The sequence below is a fragment of the Callospermophilus lateralis genome, chromosome 11 (assembly GCF_048772815.1).
Source record: "Callospermophilus lateralis isolate mCalLat2 chromosome 11, mCalLat2.hap1, whole genome shotgun sequence".
Taxonomy (NCBI): Eukaryota; Metazoa; Chordata; class Mammalia; order Rodentia; family Sciuridae; genus Callospermophilus; species Callospermophilus lateralis.
The window spans coordinates 51800252-51819752 of record NC_135315.1 but is presented as its reverse complement, the minus strand read 5'-3'; the positions used below and the strand labels follow the sequence as shown (position 1 = coordinate 51819752).

General features: G+C 46.5%; 2 protein-coding genes across 2 annotated transcripts; one reads left to right on the top strand and one right to left on the bottom strand.

The window, feature by feature from the left end:
* Positions 1–8170: 8170 nt before the first annotated feature.
* Positions 8171–12285, top strand: Slc25a35 (solute carrier family 25 member 35). The gene is made up of 5 exons (XM_076869831.1): positions 8171–9032; positions 10483–10548; positions 10947–11099; positions 11429–11563; positions 11735–12285. The coding sequence occupies exons 1-5, from the start codon at positions 8658–8660 to the stop codon at positions 11906–11908; spliced, it is 903 nt and encodes a 300-aa protein (XP_076725946.1). The 5' UTR covers positions 8171–8657; the 3' UTR covers positions 11909–12285.
* Positions 12286–12323: 38 nt separating this feature from the next.
* Positions 12324–13730, bottom strand: Rangrf (RAN guanine nucleotide release factor). The gene is made up of 5 exons (XM_076869832.1): positions 13540–13730; positions 13336–13452; positions 12962–13118; positions 12795–12880; positions 12324–12587 (listed from the first exon to the last, which is right to left on the bottom strand). The coding sequence occupies exons 1-5, from the start codon at positions 13614–13616 to the stop codon at positions 12464–12466; spliced, it is 561 nt and encodes a 186-aa protein (XP_076725947.1). The 5' UTR covers positions 13617–13730; the 3' UTR covers positions 12324–12463.
* Positions 13731–19501: the final 5771 nt, after the last annotated feature.

Here is a 19501-nt window from a genome sequence, read left to right as displayed (position 1 = left end):
TTCTCCTATCTCAAATGCAGTAATGCATTCCCCCCCCCCCCCCGCCATTTCTGGTTTTGCCCACTCTTGGCAAACACTCCACCAATGAACTGTAGCTTCTGCCCCCAAATGCAGCAACTGAAACAAAAAATTATCTTTCCACTGGGGTGCTAAGCTGGTGCAAGCTAGACTTGGAGCTGCTAGTGAAGCCAGATTTAAAGTTAGGTAGTCAGTGTAGTTAGGTAAATCGGGTCTAATACCGAGTGAAATCTAAAATGGAGGCCATGCTGAGAATGATTCCAGGAAACACAGGACAACTCATGGAATGTTAATGAAGTCCTGAGAAAAGCCCTAGGCCCAAAGCCCATCCCAAAGAAGTGTTAATAAACAGCCCCCAGCAAACTTGAAGGTGCTAACTCAGAAGTCCTTCCTGCTCAGACTACTTCTTTGGCCCACCTGTGTCCCACCCCTCGGGCCTCCAACCTACATTCCATCACCAAAACTATAAAAAGGGGAAACAACCGCACTTCCACGGATTCCACCTCTTGGGTCCCCTTCTTCCTCCGGGAGAAGTCTTTTCTGCTGTCCTTTAATAAACTTCTAATTTCTACTCTGACCTTGCCTGGGCGTGCTTCTTTGATGTTATTCTTCAACATCCGGGAAGCAAGGACGCGTCACTGGTCAACAGCGGTATCACTAGTACCCATCATTGAAGTGGCCTGAGAATAAAATCAATGCAGGGAGTGTAGGGCATGACGTTACGTGGGGCATGTTGCATCAGAAAAGAGGAAACTTAACTTGCTGGCTGCTACCCACTTCCCAGTCCTGGGGCCACGTGTGGCTAAGAGAGCACCTAGCGATTAGCCAGAAGGCATTGCCATGGGTTGTGATGAAGAATCGGACCACCTCTAGAATAGGCTCAGAACCCTTCTGCCCTCACAAACAGCTGGGACAGCTCTGGTCTCCCATTACTGCCTGTAGAATGGGTGTAGATGTAAATTTTCCCCACCCTGCTGACCTTTATCCTGATTGGCTCCTGTACATTATATTAGCTGTGTATGTTTTCTTATTAAAAGAGATCCTGCTTTGACTGTTCCTTCTGGCGCATCTGATTATCCTCCTGCTAGGGAGGCCTGGGTGCAGGTGGCCAGTCGATCTTTACCTTTCTTGGCCCATCCTGGTCGAGGTGTGCTCCCCCAATCTCTTCCACAGGTCAGGAGGGAAGTGGGGGGCTAAAAACCCCCGACAAGGGAGAGGTAGAAACAGATTTGAGTGCTTGATACTATAGGCCTGAAATCAGCTCTATATCTGGAGTTTTGTTATACATGTTTATTAGCTCCCTTTATGTAAGCTTATTTATAGGTTTGTGTCACAACCAAGGTGGGGTGGGGAGGATCCCTTTCAAGAGTTGCTCAAAATGAAAGTGTTGAATCCAACTGACCTCTGGGAGGGCCAGGACCTTGAAGTTCAATAGAATCCTCATGGAGCACAGAACATCTGGGATTTCTGATAGGTGACCTGACTGTGTGTGAGATAAATCAGGAAGTGGGCAGAAGGCAAAGCTGCCTGCTCTAGGAATTCATACAGTTTCTGATCCAGGTGAGAACAGACATGGAGGATTCTATCAAACTACCACCAGATGGAGTCTGAGCATTTCAGGTATGGATTCTGGCAGCCAAGATGAACCCACCAGTGTCTGCATCCAGGGAGAAAAACACAGCCGGGTACCCTCCAAAACTCTGCATCTTCTTCCCTCCCTCCCCAGGGTACTATCACCTCTCTTGGAGACCTGGGACCCTTTATGTTCCCCCTCCAACTCCTCTCAAATCTGTTAGAAGAGAATACTCACACCCAGGAAAAAATGGCAGCAGACTACAATAATCAAGAGATTACTGGATGTGTGGTGCATGCCTGTAAGCGCAGCTCTGGAGGCTGAGGGAGGAAGATTGCAAGTTCAAGATAAGCCTGGGCAATTTAGTGAGACCTTGTCTCAAAATAAAAAGTAAAAAGGGCTGAGGTAGTAGCTCAGTGGTAGTGCACCCCTGGGTTCAATTCCCTGTAGACAGTGGGGGTGAGAGACTTCATTCATTTCTGGTGGGAAAGCCAACAAACGTACAGAAACAATTATTGTTAACACTGGAGATCAAATGCAGAGCCCTGAGCATGTTAAACATGTGCTTCACCACCAAATTAAATACCCTGCTCCTAGACATTAGTTTTCAAATTGGTTGGGCAAACACTGTTTTGCAAAATAAAATTGCTGGATTGTATTATAAAGCCATATTTTTTTTAATTCCAGAAATTTCTGTTAAGGTACCCCGATGGTTGTGGGCTACCAACCTAAAATCTTGTGGTCTTAGCAAAAACCTATGTCAACAGGGCTTGCCTTAGTCTCTAGACAGGGAATCCTTTAGGGCATCCCTGCTTCATCCTCCCTACTGGGAAATCCCCAACATCAGAGAAGAAATAACAGCAACAAAAATAAATTAAAAATCTAATGCCTGGGGCTGGAGCTGGAGCTCAGTGACAGAGAGCTTGCTAGCATGAGTGAGGCACTGTGTTCGATCCTCAGCACCACATAAAAATAAATAAAGGTATTGTGTCCAACTACTTCTAAAAAATAAATATAAAAAAATAAAATAAAGGCATTATGTCCATCTGCAACTACAAAAAAAGAAAAATTTTTTAAATCTACTGCCTAGACTAAAACCTATATACAAATGTTCATAGCAGCTTTATTCACAATCACCTAAAACTAGAAGTAATCAAGCTATCTTTCAATTTACAAACAGATAAACAAACTATGTCACTTTCGTATGATGGAATACTATTTAATGATAAAAAAGAAATGAGCTTTATGGCTCAGGTTGTGGCTCAGTGGTAGAGAGCTTGCCTAGTATGTGTGAGGCACTGGGTTCCATTCTCAGCACCACATATAAAAAAAATAATAAAGGTCCATTGGCAACAAAAAAAATATTTTAAAAAATGAGTTTTCAAACCACAAAAAGACATAGGGGAATATTAAATCCATATTTCTAAGTCCTAGAAGTCAATCTGGGAAAAGATCAGTGGTTCAATTCAAACCCCCACACCGCCCAGGGAGAGTTCAGTTGGTGAAAAAGAGGGGATGTTTTAGAGTAGTTACACTATTTTCTATAATATTGTAATTATATAGTATCATATAATATTGCAATGCATAATATATACATACATATTATACATTTTTCAAAACCCATAGAACTTAACAAAGAGTAAATTTTAATGTAATTTTTTTTTTTTTTTTTTGGTACCAGGGATTGAATTCAGGGGCACTGAATCACTGAGCCACATCCCCAGCCCTATTTTGTATTTTATTTAGAGACAGGGTCTCACTAAGTTGCTTAGTGCCTCAACTTTGCTGAGGCTGACTTTGAACCTGCAATCCTCCTGTCTCAGCCTCCCAAACCACTGGGATTACAGGTATGTGCCACCACACCTGGCCATGAGTGGTATCTTTAAGACTAAAGACAAAGGAACTACACATAAACACTGTATGGTAGTTGATAAGGTTGTTTTCCACAAGATTATAAATTAACAATTCTGACACTCCTATACATGTATACTAGAATTAAACAATTAAGTACATAGATGGGGGATGAGAAAGTCAAGTTTCTCACTGTTGAAATGGGAATTTTCAGAAAGGGGTGGGGGTCAGAATGATCTGTGGCAAGGGATTAGAGTTGGAGACAGTATGAATTCATATTTAGCTTAGTATAAATATGTTTGCATATAGAAATATTTTTGTGTACATATATGAGTTAGCATGAATGCATCTATTTTCTCACTCTCCTAGAAATGTCTAGAAGCAATGACACCCTAATAGTAATAAATAAGCCTACTGCCCAGACTTCCCAGATCTTGGCTTCTAAAACCACTCCTCAATAAAGGAAACAGGACTGGGGTGTAGCTTAGTGGTAGAGCACTTGCCTAGTGTGCACAGGGGCCTGAGATCAATATGGAGTACTGTTAAAAAAAAAAATAGGAAATAAAGTTCCTTGGAGAAATGGCTAAATATAGGACTGGGGTAGGAAATATACAAATGAGCTTGTAACATTGTGTAGTGTCAAAATAAATGGTTTTTTAAAAAATATTTTAGTTGTCAATAGACCTTTATTTGCTGGGAGCCATCAGCCAAGTAGGTATGACAAATTCCTTGCCAGCTTACTCCCATGCTGTCTAGTAGAAGGACTTCTGAAAGGTGACCTTGCTCAAGGACCAGGGCAGGATCCGTGTTTAGGGTGTTCCCCCTTTAGAATAGGGCGGTTTAGCATAATAGGAGATTAGGGTGTTCCCCCTTTAGAATAGGGCGTATCCTGCTGCTGAGTTCCTCTTGAGTGCTTAGGGTCAGACAGTATATTTTGGGAGACAGAAGCCCATGCGGAGTGGATTTGGGCAGAGTGTGGATTTGGGGAGAGTGTGGATTTGGGCAGAGAACGTGGATTCCCCCAGAGCGTGTTTGTAGACGGCCGGTGTGAGTTCGGGAATAAAGAATTGCTGTTTGAATCTACAAGCTGTGTGGAGACTCGTGATTTGTGCCCAGCCAGAGACTGCGGCATTTATTTATGATATGTGGTGCTGAGAATTGAACCCAGTGTCTCACACATGCTAGGCAAGTGCTCTGCCACTGAGTCACAACCCCAGCCCAAAATAAATTTTTAATTTAAAAAATAGGGCTGGGGTTGTGGCTCAATGGTAAAACACTTGCCTAGCACATGTGAGAAACTGGGTTCAATCTTCAGCACCATATAAAAATAAATAAATGATGAATGTATGTAAAAGAGACACAGGAGTGAATTGAAAGACCTCCCAAAGGCCAAATTTATAACAATTTGAACAAAAGAATAAAGAATATTGAATTCTAACCCAAAAAATGAACATCCATAAGTCCATACTGGTAAAAGTAAATGCTTGAATAAATAAATGAGGAAGTTGGAGTGGGATTATAATATAAAGAATAATTCCAAGGGCTGGGATTGTGGCTCAGAGGTACAGCGCTCGCCTAGAATGGGCGAGACCTGGGTTCGATTCTCAGAACCACATAAAAATAAAGGCATTGTGTTGTGTCCATATACAGCTAAAAAATAAATATTTAAAAAAAGAGTTAAGAAAAAGAATAATCCCAAATAATTTCTCTAGATCCTTCCAGGAGGGGAAGCATAAATCCGTAGTCTCTTAGTTTGGGCTGTACATAGTGACTTCCTTTCAAGGAAGACAGTATGGAAATGGGGGGAAAGGGAATATCAATACACTGGGGAAAACACCACCATACACTGGGGAAAACACCACCTCTGCCAGGTGATCAAGGTCAATATCAACAGTGATATGTCCTGCTGGGGTAGGAAATATACAAATGGTATATCAAGTACCATCCTTAATACATGATGAAAATGGCAGTTTACCTCCATAGTCTTTCTGCCCCAAACCCATAACTCAGATCATGATGAGAAAAACAGGACAGTCGCCAGGCGTGGTAGCTCAAGGCCAGTAATCCCAGCAGCTCAGGAGGCTGAGGCAGGAGGATCGTGAGTTCAAAGTCAACCTCAGCAAAAGTGAGTGCTAAGTAACTCAGTGAGACCCTGTCTTTAAATAAAATACAAAACAGGGCTGGGGATGTGGCTCAGTGGTTGAATGCCCCTGATTTCAATCCCCAATACCCGTACCCCACAAAAAAAAAATTAGAAGGACAGATTATTAAATACCTGACGAGTACTCCTCAAAACTGTCAAGATCATCAAAAACAAAGTCTGAGAAATTGTCAAACCAAAAGGATCCTAAGGAAATATGATAATCAAATGTAATCTGAAAATGGGTTTGGTAACACACTCCTATAAATCCCTGATATTCAGAAGACTGAGGCAAGATCACAAGTTCAAGGCCAATTTGGCTAATTTAGTGAGATCTTGTCTCAAAATTTAAAAATTTAAAAAGGCTGGAGATGTAGCTCCATGGTAGAGTATTTGCCTAGCATGCACAGATACCTGGGTTCACTCCCTGTACTACAAAAGTAAATAATAAGTAAATATACTGGAAGGGATCTTGGAACAGAAAAAAAGACCCTTTGCAAAAAACAAGAGAAACCTGAATAAATTATGAACTTTAGTTAACAAAAATGTGTCATGATTGTATTGGCTTATTACTGTATCAGTATTGGTTCATTAATCATAATGATGTGACATGTTAATGTAAGATATTAATAACAGTGCAAACAATGTGGAGACTATGAGAACATTCATCGTATCCATTCGTTTTTCTGTTCAGAAAAATGCTCTAAAAATTAAGCTTAAAACTACACCTTAAAAGCTGACTATTTTTAGGGCATCTGGTGTTAAAAGAGAAAAAACTTAAATCAGTGGTTTTAAAACTCCTGAGTACATCAGAGGACTGAAACACAAACTCCAACTCAAGAGGTTTAGGAAGGGGCTAGAAAATTTCCACTTTTCTGTTCCCTGGTATTGCTATGATTGCTGCTGCGCCAAGGACCACAACTTCAAGAAACACAGGGGTTAAACTCAAGATTTAAAACAATGATGGCATCTCATCCCCCAGAAAATTGGGGCATTGGTGTAGCATGCCTTGGAGATTTTCTGGAGAACCTTTCAAGGTTCTTCTTGCAGAGGTGAAGAGTCCATCATATATATTATACTGAACCCTTCACCCACAGATGATACCCCTCCACTTCATCCTATGGCTTCATGACTTACTAGTACACTGGTGATATAGAGATGACTCAGGCCTAGCCCCTAGGTCTCCCAGAAATGAGTGTCTAGAAGCACCAACACCCTATAGCAACAAGCACACCTATGCCCAGGAAGAAGTAGGAAAACAATTGCTAACCAAAGTGAGAAAAGTGGGTTAATGTTTAAGGAACAAAATAGAATGGGAGCAGCTAAATTATGCATGAGCCAAGAAATGAGCTTTCTAAGGTGAGTAATGATTTGGAGACCACCACAAAGCGGGCAGGTGAAAGGACACATTCTAGAAGTGGGGACAAGATGTACAAGGCATGGAAATCTACCAGCTCCAGACTTTCCTACAAAGTTGAGCTCCTAGTACAACTTTCAACTTCCTCTGGGGTATGTGTAATCTTGTGTGTGTGTGTGTGTGTGTGTGTGTGTGTGTGTTGCTTGGGGATTGAACCCAGGGCCTTGTGCATTCAAGGAAGGCAGTCTACCAACTGAGCTATATCCCAAACCCTGTAATTCTCCTTTTGCCAAAGGGTTCTGAGATGTTTAATAACTTGTCCAAAGAAATCTAGATGGTAAGCAGGAAGATCCAAATTGAAATTGAGAAGGTGCTCCAAGTCCAGCAGCTCACAATTGAGACCTCAGGCTCTTCTACCCGCTTCAGGTGACATCCAGTCTTCCTGCCTTCTTTTTCTAAGCCTTCTCTTTCACCTCTTTCCCAATTAGCTTCTCCAGTCTCTTCTTTCATGATTAACCAGACTCAAGAACATGGACAGAAGTCCAGAAAATCAAGATCTCCAACTTGCTGCAACTTAAGCCTAGCTGTAAAGGAAATAAAAATTCCTGACGTGACTTGTCCTGCTTTCTCCAGGTCGCTGTGAGGATCAAAAGAACTTAAGGATTTGACCAAGCTCCCTCGCTATCCTCAGGCCTCCTCAGGCGCCCCACAGCCAGCCACATCCTAGCACTACAACCTATACTTTATTCAGCCTCAGGAGACAGGCCCAGGTCCAGCAGGTGTGTCCCATCTCCCTCGCGGGCTGGTTGGCAGTTTCCGCGCTCCCCTGGCATCCGAACTGAGCTGGGCGTGGACACAGTTAGACAGCCCCACCCGGACATGACCCCGGATAGAGGACGAAAGATGGGAGCCCTTTGTCTACAAGGGGAGCTGCCCCAAACATCTCGGCGCTCAGCCTCTGCATCCGCCCAGGTCAAACCTCTCCTCCCCACCAGTGATAAAGTCTCCGTTCCCAGGGCACCCTTCCCAGAGCCTGAGTCCGCCTCTCCGGCCCTGGCGCCGGATCTGGGAGAGTTAATTCCAACCGCCTCCGCCGATTCCGGGGGCTAGGTCGCTGACAGCGCCTCCCATTGGCCGCGGAGCCGGCTCGATGCTGATTGGCTGAGGCTTTCTGCAGCGGCTCCCCGAGGCTCCGGATTGGCGCAGCGCTCCGGTCACTGGTGTGTGGCGGCGGGCCTCCGCAGGCTACCCGGGGTGAAGGTGCTCCGAGCTCCGGTAGCTACCTTGGGACGTTCATCCCGGTCCCGAGTCCCGACTTCCTTACTGATCTAGCTCTCGTTGCTGTCCCGGGAAGACCACCGGATTCTTTTCCTCCTGCTGGTTTTCTTTTTCCTTCCTCCCATCTCCCAATTCCTTCCATTTTCCTCCTCTACACGCTGGCCCCCGCCCCGCGTGGCGTAGCGTAGCCTGCCATTCTGAACATCCCACCTGTCTGCCACCTCCTGACTTCTGCCCCTCCCTGACCTCGAATCCCTTAGCCAGAGGGCTCTGTCATAACCTAGCCAGACTCTCTTACACGCCTCTTTTTTTTTCCCCTCTTTGTCAGTTCCTGACTCCCAAACCCAGCTAACCTTTGACTTTCTGACATTTGACCCTGACACTTGACTCTGGACCTCCAAGCGGAGGTCTTCCCTTCTGAGGCTACTGTACCCCACACCATGGACTTCTTGATGAGTGGTCTGGCAGCCTGCGGGGCCTGTGTGTTCACCAATCCCCTGGAGGTTGTGAAGACCAGGATGCAGTTGCAGGGAGAACTACAGGCCCCTGGCACCTACCAGCGTCACTACCGAAACGTCTTCCACGCCTTCTTCACCATCGGCAAGGTGGATGGCCTGGCTGCCCTGCAGAAGGGCCTGGCCCCTGCCCTTTTGTACCAGTTCCTGATGAATGGTATTCGACTGGGCACCTACGGGCTGGCTGAGTCTAGGGGCTACCTGCATACCACCGAGGGCACCCTCAGTCCTGCCCGCAGCGCAGCAGCTGGGGCCCTGGCTGGGGTCATGGGAGCCTATTTGGGGAGCCCCATCTACATGGTAAGGAGGGGGAGGGTCCTTCTTGAGGCCTTCAGGGAAGATCCTTGGTGTAGGGTGGGAGTCTGGTTCTTCACAAGAGCATAGGTGACAGGGTGCTGTCCCCTTGCCAAAGGAAAGGGCATCAGGAAAGTGCTGGCATGTTTTAGGACATTCTGATCTGCCCTATACACACCCATTCAATAGACTCAATTGAATGTGTTGATGAATATGATGGGCTTTGGAATCAGCCATTCTGGAACTCAAATCCTAACTGAAAATTACTAAATGTTGTGCTTCAGTTGCCATATCTGCAAAATGGGGATAATGATGATGATGATGATGATAGTGATGATTTTGGTACCAGGGATTGAACTCAGGAACACTCAACCACTGAGCCACATCCCCAGGGCTATTTTGTATTTTATTTAGAGACAGGTCTCACTGAGTTGCTTAGTGTCTTACAGTTGCTGAGGCTGACTTTGAACTCAATCCTCCTGCTTCAGCCTCCCTAGCCACTGGGATTACAGGAGTGCACCACCTTGCCTGGCAAAAAATGGGGATTATTGTAATGAATTTTTTGTGTGATTATTGAAAGGACTGAGGAAGACAAATATCTGAGATAACACACATAAAACACTAGTACAAATCCTGGCACATAGTAAGCATTTGATAATACTGCTTTTATTATTTTATGATCATTACCTGATATTGAGGTTGGATTTGTGTAGGGGAAGAGGAGGAACCTGAGAACTCATCAGTGAGTGTAGGAATCAGGAAGGTCCTGAGCATCACAGAATTAAAATCTCACAGTCTGTTCCTTTGCTTTGTTAGATGTAGGTGAAGGGTTAGGAACCTAAAGCCCAGAGAGGGGAAGTGACTGTTTCAAGGTCACACAGCTGGGACTAGGCCCTGCTTAGTGTAGCTAAGAAAGTGGGAGGCTGTATGTTTTTTAGAAAGAGAGGCAACCTGGGCTCACTCCCAGGGTGTGAGATTCAAGGACAATAGCCTCTTTGAAATCAGTTGAACACATACCCCTATGAATCCTGGGAGCCTGAGAGCACATTTTAGCCAGAGTCTGATAGGGAGCCTGGTCAATGTGGTAGCTGGAGAACTGAACTGGGAATGGGAGCTTGTGTGACAGTCTGGACACCCAGGTCTTGCCTAGTTTTAAGTCTTAGGAAATACTGCCAGCCTTTAAACTCTCCACCCCTAATCCCAATCCCCAAGGGGAGGAGGATGTGGAGGGGGTGGGGTATCTTGCAGTGCTTGAAGATCCCTCCCCAGGGCCTAGAGCCAAGGGACACATAGTCTGGTGACCAGTTTATTAAGTGGGAACAACAATAATTATCAGATTAAAAGGGTATTCATTGCTTAACACCCTAGAGGAAGTGTGAGGGGGGTCAGGCATTTGAGTTTCTAATGCGGGAACATGGCCACTAGGGCATAAGCTGTGATACTCTCTTGTCTCCAGGTGAAGACACACCTACAGGCACAGGCAGCCTCGGAAATTGCTGTAGGGCACCAGTATAAACATCAGGTGAGGGTTCCCCAAACCCGCTGGAGTGCCCAACTGTCCTCTCAGCTTTCTGCCTGCCCCAGGCAGCTCTAACCCTGGCCACTGCTTTGCCCCCTCTACCCTTAAGCCCACCCAGATCCTCTGTATTCCTGATCCTCAAATCTTTTAAGCCTGATTCTCCTGCCCCATTCTCCCAATTTGCTAATATTCTCACTTATACACAACCAGCCCCTGCTGTGGGATGGCAATGGGTAGCAGAAAACTGAAGGCCCATATTCTGGCTCTAAGCCCACAAATGAACTGGTCATTTAGACAACAAACAGGTACATGTTAAGGACCAGTCCTTGACAGTATTAGGAGGTGGGAGCCCCTGATGCTGGGGTGACTGAACCCCATCCCCATGGTCTTCCCCCCACCAGGGCATGTTTCAGGCGCTAACCGAGATTGGCCAGAAACATGGTCTGGTGGGGTTGTGGCGTGGGGCTTTGGGCGGCCTGCCCCGAGTTATCATCGGTTCCTCTACCCAGCTGTGCACCTTCTCATCCACCAAGGACTTCTTGAGCCAGTGGGAGGTACTGCCCGGGAAGGGAGTGGGGCCATCAGGGAATGGGGTAGAGGGTGGGCAAAGGGAGGTGGGCCCCAGAATGGATGGTGACAACCTTCAGATGTGAGGGAGAAGCAGGAGGGTTTGAGGGTTACCAACTCTTTGACTCGTCTCCAAGTTCTCCTGTCACTTTGTCTCAGAGGGGATACCCAAGCCCTCAGGGCATACTGTGCTACAACTGGTAGAGTAGAAGCTCCCTGAGTTACCAGATCTCTGTGTCCCCCAGGCAGGGCCTGTCCGGTCCAGTGGTTGAATAATTGGCTGATTGACAAAGCTCTTCGTCTCTTCCCCCTATAGATCTTTCCTCCCCAGAGCTGGAAGGTGGCTCTGGCAGCTGCCATGGTGAGTGGCATCGCAGTTGTCCTGGCCATGACACCCTTTGATGTGGCCAGCACAAGGCTCTATAACCAGCCCACAGACAGTCAGGGCAAGGTAAGGGAGTGCTCTGGGATGCAGGCAGGCAGGGAAAGCTGGGGGAGGCAGGGGAAGCAGATTGTGGGTATAGGTGGAAGAGCCTCAAATTCAACCTGCAGAGGTGAAGCCCCTGGTGGACTCTGACAAGCTCCTTCCCTGTGCTCTCCCTCCCTTTTCAACATGCTCCAGGGCCTCATGTACCGAGGAATCTTGGATGCTCTTCTGCAGACAGCCCGGACAGAGGGCATTTTTGGCATGTACAAGGGTATAGGTGCCTCCTACTTCCGCCTTGGCCCCCACACCATCCTCTCCCTCTTCTTCTGGGACCAGCTGCGCTTCCTCTATCACAAGTACACTAAATAACAGCTACTTTCCCACACTCCACCAAATTGATACTTCTTGGACACTTCTGCCTCCACTACTATGTCCTGTTGATTACTGACCATGTGACTTTTTATCCATCCAAGAGGGATAGCCAATGCCACTCCCTGTTCTGTTCTCTCAGGGTTGAACCACAAGTAGTAAGTCTCCTTCCCTTCTTTGGGTGTTGCTCTAAACCAACCTATCTATCCCCCTGTACTCTACACACCCCCTTCTCAGGGCTAAACCAATCACTCCAAAATATATTGCTTCCCTCTTTCCACTGCCAGCCTTGGGTCCCTCCTGTTCCCATGCACAGCTTTAAACTTTCCCATCCAAGACCAAAGGGAATTTGGGAGACCCAAGTGTCCTGTAAAATTCAAAGACACAGAAATTATATTGGTTATAAAGCAAGTTTATTTCTGCAGAGAAGGTGTGTCTTGTGTTTATGCACAGGAAAGAAAGAAGAGAAAACCAGGTGGTATTCAAATTCTTTTTCTCCCCTCCCAGACCCAGGTCTCTAAGTCTTCAGTAGTATCATACAGTGCTTTAGCATTTTTACTGGGGACCAAAGATGTTGGGATCATGAAGTGCCAGACTGGTCACCAGCTGTTCAAAGTCACCCAGGTTCCACGGTGGAGGTGGCACATTTCCAGGTCCAAGAGATGGCCTGTTGTCAGGGCTTAGGGGTGGGGAACAAAGGGAGAAAGAACATGGTTCAGGACTGAGGTTGACAGTTCCCACCTCCTGTTCCCAGAGGACTCAGGTATCTGTGTCCCCAAACCTCTGGCCCAATCTGCTTCTTTTAAGGACCCCACCAGCCAATATCCCGCTGTACCCCACCCAGCTTAATTCTCCTGGAGACACGGGCCCTTTCTTTCCTCCTTACGGGGGCTGACTGAAGGTGAGCAAGAGATCAGTCTGGTACTGGGGCAGCCTCAGCAAGGCCAGGTTCAGTGTCACATCCTTTGCTACCTAGAAGGATCAGAGTCAGGATGTTTACCTGGATCCCTAAGGCCACTCCATCCCCCTTCCAGGACGCTCCTCGGCCCTCACCTGCTGGTTTTCCTTAGCTACCTGCTGCTTGCCAGAGAGGACCCAGGCTTCTTGACAGTAGCCCCTCAGGGCCAGGTTCTCTAAATTGAGAGGCTGCACAGACTCCACTTGCACAGCCCTAGCCCCCTGCACCCCACCAACGTCCTCAAAATGGTACCTGAGGTGGGAGAGCAAGATGGGGGGCATTTCTCAATGCCCCTCATCCTCACCCCCACCCCCACCCCCGAACATCTTTAAGCCCTAGGCTTCGATCACTTCCGGCAGTATCGCATTGCCCTAGGGAGTTCGCGTCCGGAATAACCGTCCAGTCGTAGGCCCCGCCCATTTCCTCAGTTTCGGCCCTCCCATTGGCCAGCCGCGGGCCCCTTCCTCACCGCGCCGCCGCTTCACCCAGCACGTGAGCCTGGAACTCCAGAAGTTCCACGATCAGGCTCTGGTCAGTCACTGGATGGCAGAAAACTTCTTGGTTGTCTGGGACTGGTCGGAGGTCACTGGAGAGGGGCGAGGCAGACCCTGGTTGACCCTGACTTCCCGCAACCCACCCGGTCGGCCTCCACAGGGCGCCGAATCTTTCTCACCTTACATCAATGGCCCCAGGGGGGAGGATGGAGGAGAAGGCGCCCCCGAACAGTGGATAGTTTCTTGAGGGCTCCATGGGCCTAGGACGAGGGTATGGGCCCTAGAGAGATTTAAAAGAAATCCATATGGGGACACGTGGCATCACCTCCCCGGCTTTCGCAGCCGCCACAGCCTCTTCTCTACTTGCTTAGTTTCTGGACCCTTTAAGGTTTGGCCCCGCCCGGCGCCCGCGCTAGCCAATCGGTGCCGGTGCTCTGGGGGCGGAGCCCAGCGGTGCCCCTCTCCGAAGCTCTTCCGAGGACTCGGGGTGGGACCGCTGAGGTCTTGGTCTTGGTTTAGAATTTGTGTTACCGTTGGGGGCCTGGATCCCGCCAGCCTCTTCTTTTTAAAGGGGTCGCTTAAGATCCTCCCTAAGGGCAGTTGCACACCTAAGCGGGGTCTAGGCGGGGTCTCCTGAGGCTAAGTAGAATGATTTCATGGTGTCCCCAGGACCTCTTGACAGCGAGTGGGCTGCCAACCTGACCACTAATTCCCGGATCCCATGCAGGGAATTAGAGAAACAATAGGTCCAGGTGTGGGTCTCGATTAAGATACAGGCACGCCTTCCTGAACGCTACACTCAACCTGAGGATTATACATCTAATCCCCCTCAAATCGTCGCCTTGAGAAAGCATGGAGGCCCGGTGGGGGCAAGCCCTCCCTCCCTCAGCACACCTGAACGGAAGCAAGGATTAAACCCTTTGTTTTTCTTTTACAGATTTCCAGTGTTCTTTAAGTATTTGTTCAACTTTATCCTCTTTGTTAATTTCTCCATTCATCTTTGATCCCCCGCACCTGGCATAATATATTGTTGAGTGACTGAATAAAAACCCTTATAGTATCAATAGCTGGAGACCACCCATGCCCCCAGGGGTTCTAGATGCACGTCCCAATCCAGAACTAGGCTTGGGAATTCTTATCCCGAGGATATCTAGACTCTAAAGGAGTGGAGCTAGGTGGGGTATGTATTTATTGGCCTCTTACCTTGCCTTCTGTGAAGGGGCTGGTGATCCAAAGGCAATTAGGACACACCCTCTGCCTCACTTAGGTTGTACAAGGAACAGTGGAGCACACTGTTTTTTGTTTGTTTCCGCAGTACTGGGAATCAAACACAGGGCCTCTGGCGTGGGAAGCAAGAACTCTGCCAGAGCTACCCAACACCCTTATAAATATTTTTTGAGACAGGACCTCACTAAGTAACTAAGGCTGGCCTCCAACTTAAGATCCTCCTGCCTCAGTGTCCCAAGCAGCTAGGATTACAGGTGTGCGTCACTGTGCCCTGCATAGTTTTGAGTCTTAACTGTTGACTCAGAGGAGTCACCAGGGAATTCTAGTAGTGTTCTCACCAGGGAAACATAGGAGCAAAGACCTGGAGGTAAGAAGGCATGTTCTGGAGAACACAAGTGTATCTAGGGGAGGGGAGTTAACAAGCTGTGAACATGGACAGGTATTCAGGGTTTTTGTAGAGCCTAGTAAGGAGCTTGATTTTCTCATTTCTAGTTGCAGGTATTGCCTTCTTTGTGAGCCTCTTTTCCTTATCTCTAAAATGCTCTTAGGTATAAATGAGATACGGATGTAGTTGAGTCTGAATCTGTTTCTAGGCACAGATTGTGGACTAGTTTTGTTCCATGACAAGCTCTAGAGAGGAGGGGAGTACTGCAGGCCACAGAGGGAGAGAAGAATCCTGGCCATAGGGAACTGAGAGAACCAGGTCAGAAGAGTCTCCCTCATGCTCTTTGTCCCTCCCTCCCATTTCTACCAGCCTGCCATCTATCCCTTCTCCCTGCCAGGGGCAACACCAGCACTGGGTGCTTCATGACAGTCAAGCAGATCAGAAGTCCTTGGAAAGGGACCTCCAAGGACATAATAGGTAAGGGTGTCCTGGCACTGGACACAAGGGGGAAGGCCTATCCGTAGGCCAGGAGGAGGAGGTCAGACTAGGAAGATGGAGAGAAAGACACACACATACATATACACACACATACAACTTTCTCATTTTGAGTTTCTGGCAGGTCTCAGGTTCTGCTGTGGGCGGGGTATCCATCCATAGTTCTAGGAGCTCTGAGCCAGGGTTAGATGGGATCTTCCAGCTAGTAGAAAGCAGAAATGGCAGGAGCACAAGGTCAGATCTCCTCTAGGAGAATTGGAGTGGAAGGCCACCCTAACTTGGCAAATCTCTTTTCTTGGCTTCCATTTCCCCTCTCCTTTGATATCTATCACCTCTGTTGGCCGTCTCAACAACTTCTCCCCAGGGTGTTCAAATTCAAACTCCCCAAGAGACAGAATATAATTGGGTCAATTAACTGCCCAGTTAGATCAATCTGAAAGTATTTATTTGTCAAGCTCTTCCCACACCACCTGCCAGACATCAGTGAAATCCTTGATATAGCTGGCTGTGGCTAGGATGATGGGTATCATGGGACAAATCTCAGTAGACCAAGATGGCCATTGCCATGTTTCTCAGGAGATCTGTGTATTCAGTTTTCAGCCTGCTGATTGCAGTAGACCTGAAATTGGTTGATATTATACCCCTTGGATATTCCCTTATTCAATGTTTTGCATGCAATTGATGCTGTCTGATTTGGGACCAAATATCCCAGAGTCCCTCCCTTTGAAGACACCAAGAGATGGCTTTGAGTGGGGCACAGTGGTGCATGCTTGTCATTGAAGTGATGTGGGAAACTTAGGCAGGAGGATTGCAAGCCTGAGCAACTTAGTGAGACCCTGTTTCAAAATAAAAAGGCCTGGGTATGCAGCACAGTGGGAGAGCACTTGTGTGGCATGCATGAGGTTCTGGATTCAATCCCCAGCACTGCAAAACAAGCAAACAAACAAAACGTGAAACACAGTGCTTCTTTCATCCTAAAGGTATCCCAGCCTGAGTGACAGAACTAGGGTAGACTATGGTTCACATCCTGTAATGAGGTAGACATTACGGTCCCTGCTTAGTCCCAGCTGAGGAATCTCTCTTAGAGAAATGTCCAGGGTCATGTGACAATCAGTGGTAGCCCCAATAGGTTTCTCACCAAAAGCCTGATATCATAAGGCATTATTTGAGGGAGACCAGTGTGTCCTTGTCCTTGGAGTAATTGTATAACTATGCACAGCCATCTCAAGAATTTTCTACCCCCATATCTCACAATTCTCCTTTCCTACTCAATGCTATAGGCACTTTTTTAAAAAAACATAAGATAGGGTCTCCTGTGTTGTCCAGGCTTCCTGATGAGTTGCACCAGGTCTGGCCCCTAAGTATTTATTAAATGGATGTTGCCTATGAGGCAGGAGGGTTATTTTCCATGGCTTGCAGCAGAATATGAGACAGAACTCCTGGGTTCAGAGTCCCAGACATTTTTATTTTTTACTTTGAGACAGCCTTGCTAAGTTGCTGAGGGCCTGCCTCAAACTTATGATCCTCCTGCTTCAGCCTCCTGAGGTAGCTGGAACTCCAGGCTTGTACCATCATGCAGGGCTTGGGATAGCCACTTTGAATTTTCCTCAGTGCCTTTTTCTTACCACTTGGTGTTTGCATATGCTGTGCCCTGGCTAGCATGTCCTCAAATGTCAAAAAATTTGTTATTATTATTATTTTTTTATGTTTTGGCAATGCTGGGGAATAGAACTTAGGGCTTCACACATGCTGGGCAAACACTGTACCACTGAGCTACAGCCCCACCCTTCCAGAAAACACTTCTGAGTTAATTGTTCCCCACTGTGGGCTCCTATGGCTCCTGTTCTGTTGCAGGTACCTCCCTGTATTATTATACTAAGCACCAGGAGGGCAGGAACCACATCTGTCTTTCACCTTTATCTTCTCATGAGTTGCACAGGGCTCACCTGTGTTTATCAAATGAATGTTGCCTAAGAGACAAGAAGTTATTTACCAAGACCAGTTAAGAGAAGGTGTCTCATAAAAAAAATTTGACTGGTTTTGTCCCCCAATCCTGGGATATTCCCAAGGTACAGGAGTTCTTTGTATTCATGGTGGGCCTTGATAGTTTTTACTAATGAGATGGTTCACAGTGGGCCCCTACATAGCTTATGCTAAAGAAATGAATCAGGATGGGCGTGCCAATAAGACCATAGTATAAGACCAATATGACCACTGGTGTAAAACTAATGGTGTCTTACACCAATAAGACCAACCATGTGACCAGAGAGTGGAAGCTTTAACCTACTTGATAACAGCCCAATAAAACTCCAATAGAAATTTTGGCCACTGAAGTTCAGTGGAACTTCCCAGATGATGAACACATTGATGTACCAGAGGATGATGCACCCTGATTCCCTGGGAAGAGAACATGGAAGTTCAGATCCTGGGACCTGCCTCAACCTTGCCTATGAATATCCTTTATAATAGAACTGAAATCATAAATATAGCACTTCCATGAGCTCTGTGAATCATTCTAGTGAACTATGGAAACTGTAGAGTTTGAAAAGAGGCCTGAACCCATAGTTGTTCAAAGAGTGAGTGACCTGGGAGCCTCTGAGATTTGTGGCTGGTATGTCAAATGAAGGAGTCAGATGGGAGACAAAGACCTTAACTTGTGGGATCTGACAATAATGTCAGTTGGTTAGTGCCAGAATTGCACTGTAGTATGTATGAAGTGATGAGGGTCTGTACTAGGCTATCCAGGTTGGAGAGGAAGAGATGAAGCCAGGATAAGCAATGAGCAAAGCAAACAATAATGTGGGTGAGCTGGGCACGGTGGCCCACGCCTATAATCCCAGTGGCCCAGAAGGCAAGAGAATCATGAGTTCAAGCCATCCTCAGCAATGGCAAGGTGTTAAGCAACTCAGTGAGACCCTGTTTCTAAATAAAATACAAAATAGGGCTGGGGATGTGGCTCAGTGTTTGAGTACCCCTGAGTGTAATCCCCAGTACCTATAATAATAATAATAATAATAATAATAATAATATTGCACAAGGGGTGGAGAAAAAATGAAGAGCAATTTCAAAGATGGTGGCCTGGCCAAAAGAAATGGAGATGGAGCTAGGGTTGTAGCTCAGTGGTAGAGTACTTGCCTGGCATGTTTGAGGCACTGAGTTCAATTCTCAGCACCGCATATAAATAAATAAAAATAAAGTTCCATCCACAACTAAAAGAAATTTTAAAAAAAATGGAGATGCCATTGATGGAAATAGGGAACAGGAGTTTGGTGGTAAGAAGAGCAAAGAGGAAAGGTGGCCTCTATTCTTGCTACTAAGTCACAATATTGAGCACTTGACCCTATGACCCCCATTTCCCAACAATAGAGTCCAATTCCTCTAACACTTCCATTCATCTCTGTCAGAGTAGATCATTTTCCATTATCATAACAGAATAACTGAAGATGGATGATATGTAAAGAAGTTTATTCCATTCATAGATCTGAAGGCCAGGAAGAACAAGATTGGGTAGCAATTATCTGCTTGGCTTCTGGAGAGGGCCTTGTACTGATTCAACTCATGGCAGAAAACAGAAGAGTAAGTGGGCTCATATGGAAGAGATAAAACAGTAGGGATAGATTTGTTCTATAACAACCCATTCTCTCTCCCTCTCTCTCTCTCTCTTTTTTTGGGGGGCACTGGGGATTGAACCCAGGGATGCTTAACCACTGAGCAACATTCCCACCTCTTTTTATTTCTTATTTTGAGACAGGGTCTCACTAAGTTGCTTAGGGCTTTGCTAATTTGCTGAGCCTGGCTTTCAATTTGTGATCCTTCTGTTTCAGCCTCCTGAACTATTGGGATAACAGGTTGGAACCACCATACCTACCTAGTTATATGACAATCTATTCCTTGTTTTTTGTTGTTGTTGTTGTTTGTTTGTTTTTGTTTTTGTTTTAATTGGGGATTGAAACCAGGGGTGCTTAACCACTGAACCACACCCCAGCCCTTTTTTATATTTTATTTAGAGACAGGGTCTCACTGAGTTGCTTAGG

Coding starts and splice junctions, on each gene's coding strand:
- Rangrf (XM_076869832.1), bottom strand. CDS start 13,616: ATGGAGCCCTCAAGAAACTATCCACTGTTCGGGGGCGCCTTCTCCTCC. Junction 13,119..13,335: donor CTGGGTGAAGCGGCGGCGCG/GTGAGGAAGGGG, acceptor CTCCCACCTCAG/GTACCATTTTGAGGACGTTG. Junction 12,588..12,794: donor CTCACCTTCAGTCAGCCCCC/GTAAGGAGGAAA, acceptor CCCACCCCTAAG/CCCTGACAACAGGCCATCTC.
- Slc25a35 (XM_076869831.1), top strand. CDS start 8,658: ATGGACTTCTTGATGAGTGGTCTGGCAGCCTGCGGGGCCTGTGTGTTC. Junction 11,100..11,428: donor ACTTCTTGAGCCAGTGGGAG/GTACTGCCCGGG, acceptor TTCCCCCTATAG/ATCTTTCCTCCCCAGAGCTG. Junction 11,564..11,734: donor CCACAGACAGTCAGGGCAAG/GTAAGGGAGTGC, acceptor AACATGCTCCAG/GGCCTCATGTACCGAGGAAT.